At 36.8% G+C, this 12268-nt stretch overlaps 1 protein-coding gene across 1 annotated transcript in view; it reads right to left on the bottom strand.

The window, feature by feature from the left end:
- Positions 1-416: 416 nt before the first annotated feature.
- LOC108671954 overlaps positions 417-12268 on the bottom strand; it is a 59080-nt gene continuing 47228 nt past the window's right edge. Inside the window, exons 3-8 of the mRNA XM_018159555.2 lie at positions 10090-10201; positions 8875-9056; positions 7817-7922; positions 6367-7270; positions 4007-4297; positions 417-2137 (exon numbers count right to left, since the gene is read on the bottom strand). Of these exons, the coding sequence (XP_018015044.1) occupies positions 1853-2137; positions 4007-4297; positions 6367-7270; positions 7817-7922; positions 8875-9056; positions 10090-10201 (1880 nt within the window). The 3' untranslated portion in view covers positions 417-1852. The remainder of the gene's footprint in view (positions 2138-4006; positions 4298-6366; positions 7271-7816; positions 7923-8874; positions 9057-10089; positions 10202-12268) is intronic.

Here is a 12268-nt window from a genome sequence, read left to right as displayed (position 1 = left end):
GCATCTGCAGTCCACTGAGGCCACCGCATCTTCAGTCCAATGAGGCCACTGCATCTGCAGTCCACTGAGGCCACTGCATCTGCAGACCAGTGGGGCCACTGCATCTGCAGACCAGTGGGGCCACTGCATCTGCAGTCCAGTGGGGCCACTGCATCTGCAGTCCACTGACTTCATTTTTCTACTATACTACACTAATTTCGTTCTATTTTCCTTTTCGTTTGTCACATCAATTTTCGCGAAACGAATTTTCGTGATGCGTAACTCATTGATTATCTGTTGTTTCGTGATGCAAAATATATTGATTATCTGTCATTTATTCCGTGGTCATTTCGCTCGTTGTGCCAATTCCACATCGCAGAAACTTGTTAGCAACAGTGACAGTACGAGGAAAATTTTACGCAATTAACATAGGAGCGAATTTATTGAAACTTAATATTATTGGTTAACATTTTATTTCGAACCATATTCAATAAAAATTTACAGCTCTTAGAGAAACTTATCGAGAACGTCTCATGTAATTCATCCTGCATGTCAATGTTACTGAGAATGCATCAACTAATTCTATAAGTTGTATAATGGATTATGGCCATCGAAAAGTATTTCTTAACGCGCATACATGCATTACTGCAGGACGGATATGTACAATAACTTGTATTGTTATAGGACGGATATGTACAGGAATTATTCGTCCTAAATGCTTAGTAAAAGTAAGTTTAATAAGAAGAAATAACTCATTATATAATACTAAAAAATATTTCTAATAAGAACAATTTGTATATGCGATTCTTATTTAAGTATGAGGCTTATAATAAACTAGTGAACTAAACTCGAGAAAAAAGTTTCTTCAGAGCTGAGTTAGATATACATAATAGAAGATACGTTGCTGAGGCAGCCTTTTACTAGATCTAATATTTATTATTTCAAGCTTATACATTTAAAAAGAGCTTGGAAATTCTCCCTTAAACAATTTAACATCATTCAATTATCCACGCTTACTCGTCGACAAACCAAATTTCTCCCGCAATGAAAAAAGACTTGAAATTTCCGTACCTGAAAAGCGCAATAATTTTTATATAATTGAGAATGTTAAGAACATTGGGATCAAGAAGGATAATAAGCTGCATTGTGATGATATTAACGAACAACTAACATTTGATTGCAAGAATTTTTACGAATAAAATGCAATTTTCTCTTTATAATTTGTCGGCAAACAGGCCTGTTCATCACAAATTATTCATCGAAACATATTTTCGGTTGTGTTTCTCACATTCGTATAAAATCAGTTTCTGAACTCTGAGCTTTTATCAGTCAAAGTTTTTTTATTTGTAAGTAAATATTCATTGTTTTTTATAAGATTCTCTCGCTTCAAGATAATTTAATCCTAAGTCATTTTTAAAATAGACATCGTTCAACTTCCGACAGCCCTTGTTGTACCAAGATGTTCACAATACGAACTATTTTAACTTATTCCTCATATACTATTAAGACATTTCCACATAGAACTTCTTAGATTATAAACACTGATTATAATATACTTCTTGTGCGAACCATAGATAATTTTTGAAATTGTAGCTATTTATACTCAACAAATATTCATACATTTTTTATCGAGCATATTTTCCACCTAAAAATTTTCGCCCTTGATTATATATCGTCTGTAAATTATGTGTGCATAATACCAAGTATTTGATCTCTAATAACTGTTCTAAGTGATTACCAACCCCTTAACTTCTGCACACACTGTCCTGACACTCCCTCCGTCAGCGCCGGCCAGAGATATTCTAGGTGATGACCACCCCCTTCTGCACACACGGCCCTGACACTCCCTCATTCAGCGCCGGCCAGAGATATTCTAGGTGATGACAACCCCCTTCTGCACACACGGCCCTGACACTCCCTCCGTCAGCGCCGGCCAGAGATACGTGTGGATGGTGGTCGTATCAGGGTCGGAGGTATGGAAACGCACGTGCAGGTTGTCATTGTAGGCACGGGACTCGTATTCGATGCAGTACGGGGGACTTTGGTTCACCAGTCCCCAGGCTACACGGACGCAGTCCTTGACGTAGCGCAGCAAGCCCTCGCAGGTCTTCAGGCCTGGGTAGTCGTAGAGCGTCGCCCAGATTTGGTGGCACACGTCCTATGAGATGGAAAATTTCTTGTTTAATGAGAATATTAGTGGCGAATATACTCTATATAAAGTCTGACATGAAAAATTCTTTAAAAATCATTTAGAAATCCTTTAAATTTTTTAAATAGGAAAGATAAATAGCATAGAAATAACCATAAACACAAAAGAAACTGTAAATTACAAACTATATTTTTCCTATTAACGATTATCAAACTGTAATAAACGTAGTTGAGCCTCATTTCATTCTGTAATGCATTGAATTTGATCAGATTGCGGAATATATTATCTATCAATCGCTTATGAATCCGAATTGATCATTTTAAAATGTACACCTTATAAATACATTATGCATGAGCAAGATTTTAATTTTCAAGTGGAGTAATTTTCATTGCAACATTATCAAGACGTGCGGCTTCTGTGTAATATTTCAATATAAAAGAACTGACTGAGATAAATAACAGGCTATTGGACTAAGAAGACAATTGCCTCTACATCGTCCCGCCTTAAGTCAAGAAGAGTCTCAACAGGTTAGCCTAGAACAGCTAAGACCCAAACTGTCATTTCGGATACTTCGTAAGGTCAAAGTCTCTTTATAGCTCAGGAAAAAGGCAATAAAATCTCTTGGATGTCGCCTCTCAAACAAAATTGTCGTGAATTGAAGTGCAATCGATCAATTTCAAGTCAGAGCTCAGGACCAATGTGGTCTGTAAAACAAGTCTGTAAATTGACGTACCGCCTATTGTCAGGAAAATAAAGGGCCTACGTTAGAAATACATGGTTTATTTGAACCATTAGTAGAATTACTGTCACTTTGGTCACGATTTAATGGATTAGCGCTGTTTCTCGATTTTTCTAGAAAAATCGAGAAAAAAAATGTCAGCACTGTTTTTCGATGTTCTCTAGAAACTAGTCTCAACATTCACGATAATGCGTGGCATTGTGTTCGTTACATTCTGTGGGTGATGATTAGAATAGAATAGAATAGAATAGAATAGAATAGAATAGAATAGAATAGAATAGAATAGAATAGAATAGAATAGAATAGAATAGAATAGAANAAATTGTTACAAAATATCACTCATTTTTTCAAAACTTTTCACATTGCATCTTTGGAACCTGAAGTCTGTTAAAGATTATGTGCCGGCACGCAACGCATTAAACAGCAACCCAACCACCAGAAAATAAATCTTTTGCTGGTCCGTTTCTGCGTAAAAATTGCAATTAAAGCAGCTCCGCTATTTTCGAGCGGTTCAATCGTTGGCCGTTGGTTCCACACATCGAATGCATCTGGTATCGTGGTATCAGATAAGGAATGAGGGCTATAGTACCTGTCTCTTATACACATCTAGATGTGTATAAGAGACAGGATATACTGTGTGTGATGTTCGGTGTGTGATGTTCTGTATGTGATGTTAATGTCTGACGTTCGTAAAAGATGTTTCGACGAGCATCATAGCGCAAAAGTAGATTAGATGAGCGTATGGTCTATTTTTTTATTTGAGCTTCATTTGGAGTAATTGAACTTTCCTCGTTCACTGTACGGTCTTTCCATTTTATATTTTTGTATATTTTTATTTTACATTTTTCTAATTTTGTCCGACGCAGCACCCAAAAAAATAATCTGTCTTTTTGTCTTAATTGTGGCTCATTTCCTCAACCACATCGCCAGCATAGATACACCATACGGCACTGGTACGCCTGGCAAAACTAGGTCAGGACGACCCAACCAAGGACAAAAAAAGCATCGCAATTTGGATAATTTTTCCCTTATTTCTTCGAGTGAGATTTATTCAGGCGCGTGTGGAGGAGTAATTTGGACAATTTTTCACTTATTTCCCGTAGTGATATTAATTTAGGATCGTGATGATGCGTACTTACCTCAACATTTTGCGTGAGATCGTGGCTGTCCACATTGGCCGTGATAACCGAGGCCATGGCCGCTTCCAGCGCCGATAAATCGCCCCCTGCGGCCAAACCTTTCACAGAATTGGCCAGAGCGACAGGGGAGTCCGGGTGACCGGATTTTGAGTCCGGGAGCAGTCCGGGTGATCGCAAAGCAGAAACTATGGAGGGCGGGAACGCCGGATTGTTGGATGAGGGCACCTGCAGGATTTTGCGGACGTCCTGCCGGAGCGCGGATGCGGTGGCCGTTGTGGACCGGAACGCCAGCTGTTTTGAAACAGAATAATGCAATAGCGCTCAAAATTTCGTAATCAGAAAAAACTTCATTCAGTAAATAAAAAATACGAAGAGTTATTGCGAGTAATTGCAACGAATCGAGTAACATGGAAACTTATTTCTTGTGTTAAAGACTTGAATTCAGATTCAATAAAATGAAAAGATCGAAAAACAAATCAAGTATGACTGAGCTTTATATCAAGATTGATTGTAGAGAAACTCTCGAGCGCGAGTCCTAATTAAAAACACTAGGTAAAATGGCTTGTTATGAAATTTTATTTTCTTTATCCAAGACCAAAAGAATTCTCCTTCATCATGACTACAAATTTTGTTTCGCAATCATTTACTCTATTCTATAGTTCCTTGTTCCATTTCACATTAATATTCTCCTTGTGAACCGGTCAAATGGCTCAAATGTGCACCTTTTTTTTCTTTTTACCACGTTTTTTTTCTCTTCGCTTCGTGTCCGTCTGTCTGTCATCAAAAATTCAAACCTTAATTTATAGCACTTCTGAAGATCCTAGAAACTTGAAATTTGGCATGCTTGCTTATGCTGCCTAACAATTCAAGATTTGATCATCAGAAGTAATAAGTTTATAGTTGAAATCGTTAAATTAATTGACTGACTTTTGTATGGATAGAAAAAAATTCACGGTTGGAAATCGAGTTTTTTTTTTTTTGTCGAAAGATCAGACTTTTAGTGTGCCGTGCTGCTGAGATTTTCTTTTAAATATTAAAAGTATTGTACTAAAAAGTAGAACATAAATAAATATGAAAAACATCTTTTAAAACCATGTTTTTCTGGTGGTTACAAGACTAAAACCAATGAAATAAAACAAATAAAATAACTTTTAAAAACCACGTTTTCTTAACGGACAAAAAGGAAACATCAACTTTTTCAGTGAGTTGTCCTAAATTTTATTCTTGACCTAAAATGAAGTCTAAAGTTTCTTTTTTCAAATCTTATGCTGATGAAACACAAAAAAAACGTGGGCGGGCACTGTGAAGATCTAAATATCATTTTGAGGAGCTACAGACTAACTATTATGGTAATGGATGGTAACTATTATGGTAATGGTAAACTTGGTAATGGATGTATCTTAAGGCCCGCCCCACGTTTTTTTGTGTTTTCTCAGCATAAGATTTGAAAAAAAAATAAATTTTAGACTTAATTTTAGATCAAGAATAAAATTTAGGATAACTCACTGAAAAAGTTAATGTTTCTTTTTTGTCCGTAAAGAAAACGTGGTTTTTAAATTATTTTTTTCATTTGTTTAATTTTATACTGTTTTTTATTTATATGCTGTGAGTTTGCGAATCGCGACGTCTATCACTAACGCGCACAAATAATGCATTTAAAAAGATGCATGGCTCTTATTTCCCAATACATTCTACAATAAATGTAGAATGACCCTAACTGTACGTGGTGTTGACCTGAAATTTAGCCTGGACAAACTGAATAAGGATGATACAAGGAAAAACAGAAATTGTTACAAAATATCACTCATTTTTTCAAAACTTTTCACATTGCATCTTTGGAACCTGAAGTCTGTTAAAGATTATGTGCCGGCACGCAACGCATTAAACAGCAACCCAACCACCAGAAAATAAATCTTTTGCTGGTCCGTTTCTGCGTAAAAATTGCAATTAAAGCAGCTCCGCTATTTTCGAGCGGTTCAATCGTTGGCCGTTGGTTCCACACATCGAATGCATCTGGTATCGTGGTATCAGATAAGGAATGAGGGCTATAGTACAGAAGTGAGGACAGGAAATGTGGATAGGCATGCCGGAGAAAAATTTCAAAGAAGATTCAGGATATTAAAAATTTTCATGCATTATGAGACTTCATAAAACAATAGGCAGGACGAAAGAGAAGGATGTCATACAAATGCTTTCATTCTCCATTTGAAAATAAAATTATTTTAATTCAAAAGGAATAGGACTCTTTTAAGCTACATGAGGATCCTTTTAAGCCATAACAGGATGCTTTTTAAACCAAGTGCACAATGGAAATTTCACGCTGTGATTACAAGGCGGCCTGAGTAATGAGATTCACTCACCACGACGACACTGAAGAGGAGTTTGCTCTTCAGCTCAGGAGCGTTCCTCATTTCCGTGAGCTGATCGAGGGCGTCGAGCGTTTCTACGCGAGTCTGCGTGTAGAGATTGGCGTAGCGCCGGACCAACGCAGTCGGTCTGTGGTCACCCAAAGCTAAATTGTCAAGCCGTCCGCTAAGATTGGCTTCTAGTCCAACTGACGTACGTTTGATGTTAGCTTTATTCGTTCCTTGCGGTGGGACAGTTCGCTTACGGTCAAAGTTTGTTCGTTGTTGGGCTGACGTTCTTTGATTGTCGCTATTCGTAACGTGCTCTGTAGACATTCGTCTGATGTCGAAATTGCTACCTCGCGCGGCAGGCAATCGTGTTTGTTCAAAGTTCGCCCCTGAAACGTCTGATAATTTATTGTTATCACAAATGGTAAAATTTTCATCTGCATTCCGTTTGTTTTCACATCCTGCGTCAAGTTCTTGACTTTTGAAAGTAGTTGCTGTGGACGGCAAGTGCTGTTTAATTTCGACTCTTGTACCGGTAGGAGGCTCGGCGTATATGTCTTTAGAGGAATTCTGCAGTCTTTGCTTCAAGTCTTTATTAAGATATCCTTTTGGATATTCACGACTGTAGGTCTGAGCCCAAGATTTGTTCATGTGGGAGCAGGTGGAAGTTTCTTCGACCAGATCAACTACGCTTCTACTGCGCCCGAAATCTCTTCGTGCGTTTTCTTTACGTCTGAGAAAATTGTTGCCGTGAGCTGTTAATTTTTCTTCATTAGAGTATTTGTTGGCGATATTGACTTTGTTTGGGTTTTTATTTTCGTTTTCATTAGACGAGTTTAGGTTGTTTGTGTAGGTGACCCGCACCCTCGCTGGTGCCTCGCCCAACAAGCCATTCGAGCGCTCGCTCAGCCTGATGAGATTAAGCATGAATTACAAATAATGAAAATAAATTTTTCGTAAGCAATTATCATAAAAATCTCAGGTGCAGTTCAATCGGGGTAATTGAAGAGTTGTATTCTTGATTGATTTTACTCTATAATTTACTTTAAAAATATAAATAACAGTTTTGCAATTGGGTATTTTATAATTAGTATTCGGCATTTACCACAGGAAACAGCAAGTAATATTATGGGCAGGCCGGACTTTAGAATGAGTAAAGAGCAAAGTTTTTATAATTCTCACTATTTTTTTAACCGTTCAATAATCGCTCACTTAATGTGTGAATCACCTCCACTTCTGCCAAACATTCATCAAGATCCAAATTGGTTAATGTGCATTCGGAAAAATTAATGGGCCATGTTGACCAAATTGCAGGACGCAATTTCACCGGGCCTAACTGGGTCAGGATGTCCTACTCAAGCGCAAAAAGAACATTGCTTTTTTGACAATTTAAAAGTTTGATTCAAAGTTTCACTCATTTTTCTGAGTGCGTATTGAGCAGACGATATAAACTCGCCTGTCTCTGTACTCCTTCTCCCGCTCGTGCATCAAACGGATCGTCTGCCGCGCCTGCGACAGCTCCCGCCGTAAAGCTTCCAACTCCGACTGTGAACCGCCTGTGTCTGTGTTGATATTATTAATTAATAATCAATGAAACAGTTTACTTTGTTTGTTATTAATCAAATGAAATTAAACGTGATGAATATTTTAATTTACGCAACATCATCGTTCCTAAAATCGATTGAAATCGCATTAGAAAAATCTGTCATGAATATCAAGTCTTTTGACGTAAATATTAGAAAACAAAAAAAAAATAAAATGTTAATGAAACGAACATTTAATTGAATGCCTAACTAATAATGTAATATATGGGAATATATGTTGCATTAATCGGATAATATAACGATTAAAGTAATACAAGGATGAGCATTATCACTCCGCACCCGACACAAATAGCCGAAGAACGGGCAAAATAAAGCCTCAACATCACTGGTTTACCTTGGACGCCTAAGAATTTTTTCACGCCAACTCGATGAAAAATCTTAATCAGATATCGGCAGGGATTTTAAGGAAATATTAGTCATAATTATCCCTCAGAGGTTATGTTAATCTGATCTGCTCTGGCGGCCCGAAGTTCATTTACGGTGCCTTCATTGTACGCTAACCCTGACTGAGATTCTAACCAAATAAATTCAATTAAATTAAACTGTTCAATTATTATCTGATTATATAATTACTTACCCTGTACGGATCATGAGATAATCTTTTAATAATTTAATTAAATTATACATTATTCGCGTACGGTTGATATAAATAAATTCGGCATTACACGCGGAATACTTTTTTACTAATTAAATCTTCATAAATGCGGTGGGCTAAGTTCCTTGCAAATTTATTCTTTTACAAAGTTCCTTGCAAATTTATTCTTTTTTATTTATTCTTTTGCAAATTTATTCTTTAATTGGTTCAGACAATATCTCCATATTCCGGCCGTTTTCTGTTACAGTTCGCGTATTAAAGCCTAATTCTTATCCATTAAGATGTTCCGTAACTCTGCGAATTCTCGACACCCACCTGCGAGGGTGGAGACTCCTGAAGGAGCCTCTGAGGGCGCCTTCAGGATGGACTGCGCGTCATCAGCCCCTCGGGGGTCTGAGGGCGACGGGCCCTTAGCGGCGGACTCGTGGACGCGGCCGCCGTCGCTGCCGGGCTGACTCTGCGTGTCAGACCCCACCGCGCTGCTCGCGCACGACGGTCTGGGGGTTTAATTGATTAAATAATTAATTAGATAATCATTTAATAATTATTCAATGCCTAAGACCTTAAATAATTATTCATTTATTAAGATGTAGGAATAATAAAATAATTATTTAATTATCCCCAATAATAAAGGTGTAAGACCTTAATTATTGGGGGTTAATGGGAGTTTATTCCTCCGGGCTTAATCATGTGGAGCTTGGACGTGATGGGTGCCGTGTTGGAGAGTTAATTGGAAGTGACTTGTGCCCTGCCGAGGGTTAATTGGAAGAGACTCGAGGTTAATCCTGCATGTGAAGCTTGGACGCGTTGGTTGTTGCATTTCGAACTTAAGATTGAAAATTTAATTCATTTCTATTGAAAGCTTTATTTCGCTAAGTTTTTCAAGTTTACTTCGCTAAGTTAAAAAGTAAAGCTTTGATTTTTCCTGCGTGCATAAGTAATTTTTTGTTATAATTAGTTCGAAGATATATTGCTTTCTCTCCGTTAAACGACACTTCCGAGTTACAAAGTTTATTCATTATGGTCATGGGTTGAATTGGCCCGAGTTCATGAGTTCATAGACATGAATTTATTGATGAGTGTGGGACGAGAAACTCACTTTCTTAAAGAATGTGATATCCAAAAACGATAATTACTCTGGAAAAGTATCTAATTTTCCAAAACTACAATCAAGACAACATACCTTAAGTTAACATAATTTTCTCTAAATAAAAGTAAGTGCTGCAATTGGTTCAATAAACGTTTCACAATCCAACATTCGACGTGTTACCCCCGCTATGTTTTTATTCAGCTTTACACCTAAAAACTATATTATTTTTATCGTTTACAGAATGTTCCCTTCGTCTGATTTCACTTATGTACAATGTTTAATGCGATCTTTGGAACATTGCTCTCCAGATCCATCATCTCCCACCCAGACGTTACGAGCCTCTGGGGGCCAGTTCGCTATTTTCCTATCAATTATTTAAATGATCAAATTTCCGGTTATCGAGGCGGTGTGATCTTAAACCCATGACATTAAATTCTCACCCTGATGACGTTTGCGATGAAGAAAGCGCCGACGATGAGAGCGCCGACGAAGCTATTGTCGACCCACTCATCGGCAGCGCCATTCTCGTCCCCACGTGACTTCGATCCCGCACTGTGGAATAAATTTTAAATAATCGAGAAATTCATTTATTTTCTGTAATTCATCTACAATAAATGCACCATGCCGTGTGATTGGACACTAAGAGAATATTATGTTTTTGAACCATTTTGTGTGTATTTATTATATGGTATACCTAGAAAAAAATGAGTGAAGACACAGTTGCTCCCACATAATAATAATGGCTTCTCTGGATAAAATGTTTGGATCCTAATCCAAATCTAAATTTTCAAATGTATTCTTTCCCAATTATTCAAGACAACAGTTCTAGATTAAATAGTTGCAGAAATAAATGAACATAACACACCAATAAGAACTCGACTAGGGTTCTACGACCAACAGCTGCACGACGCCATTTAATGGTTCTCGAAAGAGTTCATCGTCATCGAGCTCCAAAGTTGACATTCAATCACAATTAATGGAATAAACGAAGGTAGCAATATCGCTTCAGTTGATATCAGTAACTTGATATTAAAGCTGAATTATTCCCCTTACTGTTCGTATGTTCCATTCTAAACGATTTTTTTATCATACTTGATGAATTCATCAAGCGCGATTTGCACTGTCGATATGCAAAATTTTGAAAATTATCATGAGTAAAAATATATGAAAACTGATTACATATTTCCGCATATTTTTACTTATAACTGCATAAAAATACATTGCCTCATCTGTGGGTATGAAATCTTCCTCGTGTACATGCAACGACATTTTCAGTTGTAATTTTAGTCATTTTAATTTATCTAATTAATGAATAAAAACTAATAATGAATTATCTAATTAATGAACACTTTAATTATTATTGATTCAAATAAAAATTTAAACTTAATTATTTAATTTTTTAATTCTATTTTAATTTAGTTGTGCTTTTTTATGTTCTTTACTCATCCGCTCTCCTTAACCTCATCATGGACAGCCATGAGGGACGACAGTTCATAGCAATCCATTATTCCTCGTATATATCCTCGTATTTATTACCTGCCATCCAAGTGCTTCATGTAAATGAACCTTCACTCGTAATTACCCTAAGCTCTAATGACCCAATTACTTCAAGGTCACCGTGACACAGTCCATACGAGATACCACGTTACCGAGAGCTCCTATGCATGATCAGATGCATCTTACTCGTTTTTCAGGCTCATTACCTTCACAAGAATTTAGTATTTTAAGAATAATTTACTTGTACAGTAATTTATAAATTTATATATTTTATTTCTATTATATAAATAGAACATTTCTCGATATTCTAATTGTGTTATCTAATTATAATATAATATAATATAATATAACATAATATAATATAATATAATATTTTAATATAATATAATATTTTGCACCGTTCATAAAAACGATGGTATCTGGTTGCGGATAGTTTAGATAAATGAGATCATTTTTATGATAAGCAATTGTACTGGTGAATACTACTTAGCTTACCAGGTTAGTACTGCGTCATTACAGTCCTAGAATAATTAGTGAATACTATAGCTACTCCTATGAATCATTTGTTTTAGGTTAAATAAAATGTCGATTTGACATAATGTTAACGTGATAATGTTAACATTACGTATAGGTTTGCTTTTAATATATTTATTGCCACATACTGTGCAATTACGTTGCATGAAGATCACATTCTACAACGCACTGCCTCATATAAAAGGGTATATACTGTCTTCATTATATCTATAAAGCGATATACAGCATTCAGCTTCGACACAAACCACGTGTCGATTACTTTGCCTGCCGTATGCCACACGAGATGCTGAATTATTGCTTCACTGGAATGTTAGAGTTATGGCATTCGGGCACCGAGCGTCCATATTTAGTGTCAGCCTCAGCCTGAAGCTCATGCAGCGTCTCTTGATCCATTGAGTTTGTCATTTATAATGCAGCGCGGAGTCTTGACTAGAGAAGAGCTATCAGTGAACATAACAAAGAAAAAGGCAAACATTCTAGAGGCTACACAGCATATAATATCGGGCAACATTTAATGATAACGCAGAACATGCAGCAGTAACAAGCATAAAGCTAAGCAAAGCGAACATTTAAGACGCTAACCTAGCA

The sequence above is a fragment of the Hyalella azteca genome, unplaced genomic scaffold (assembly GCF_000764305.2).
Source record: "Hyalella azteca isolate HAZT.00-mixed unplaced genomic scaffold, Hazt_2.0.2 contig12030, whole genome shotgun sequence".
Classification (NCBI taxonomy): Eukaryota; Metazoa; Arthropoda; class Malacostraca; order Amphipoda; family Hyalellidae; genus Hyalella; species Hyalella azteca.
The sequence above is the reverse complement of the archived record's forward strand: the minus strand, read 5'-3'. Positions and strand labels throughout refer to the sequence as shown.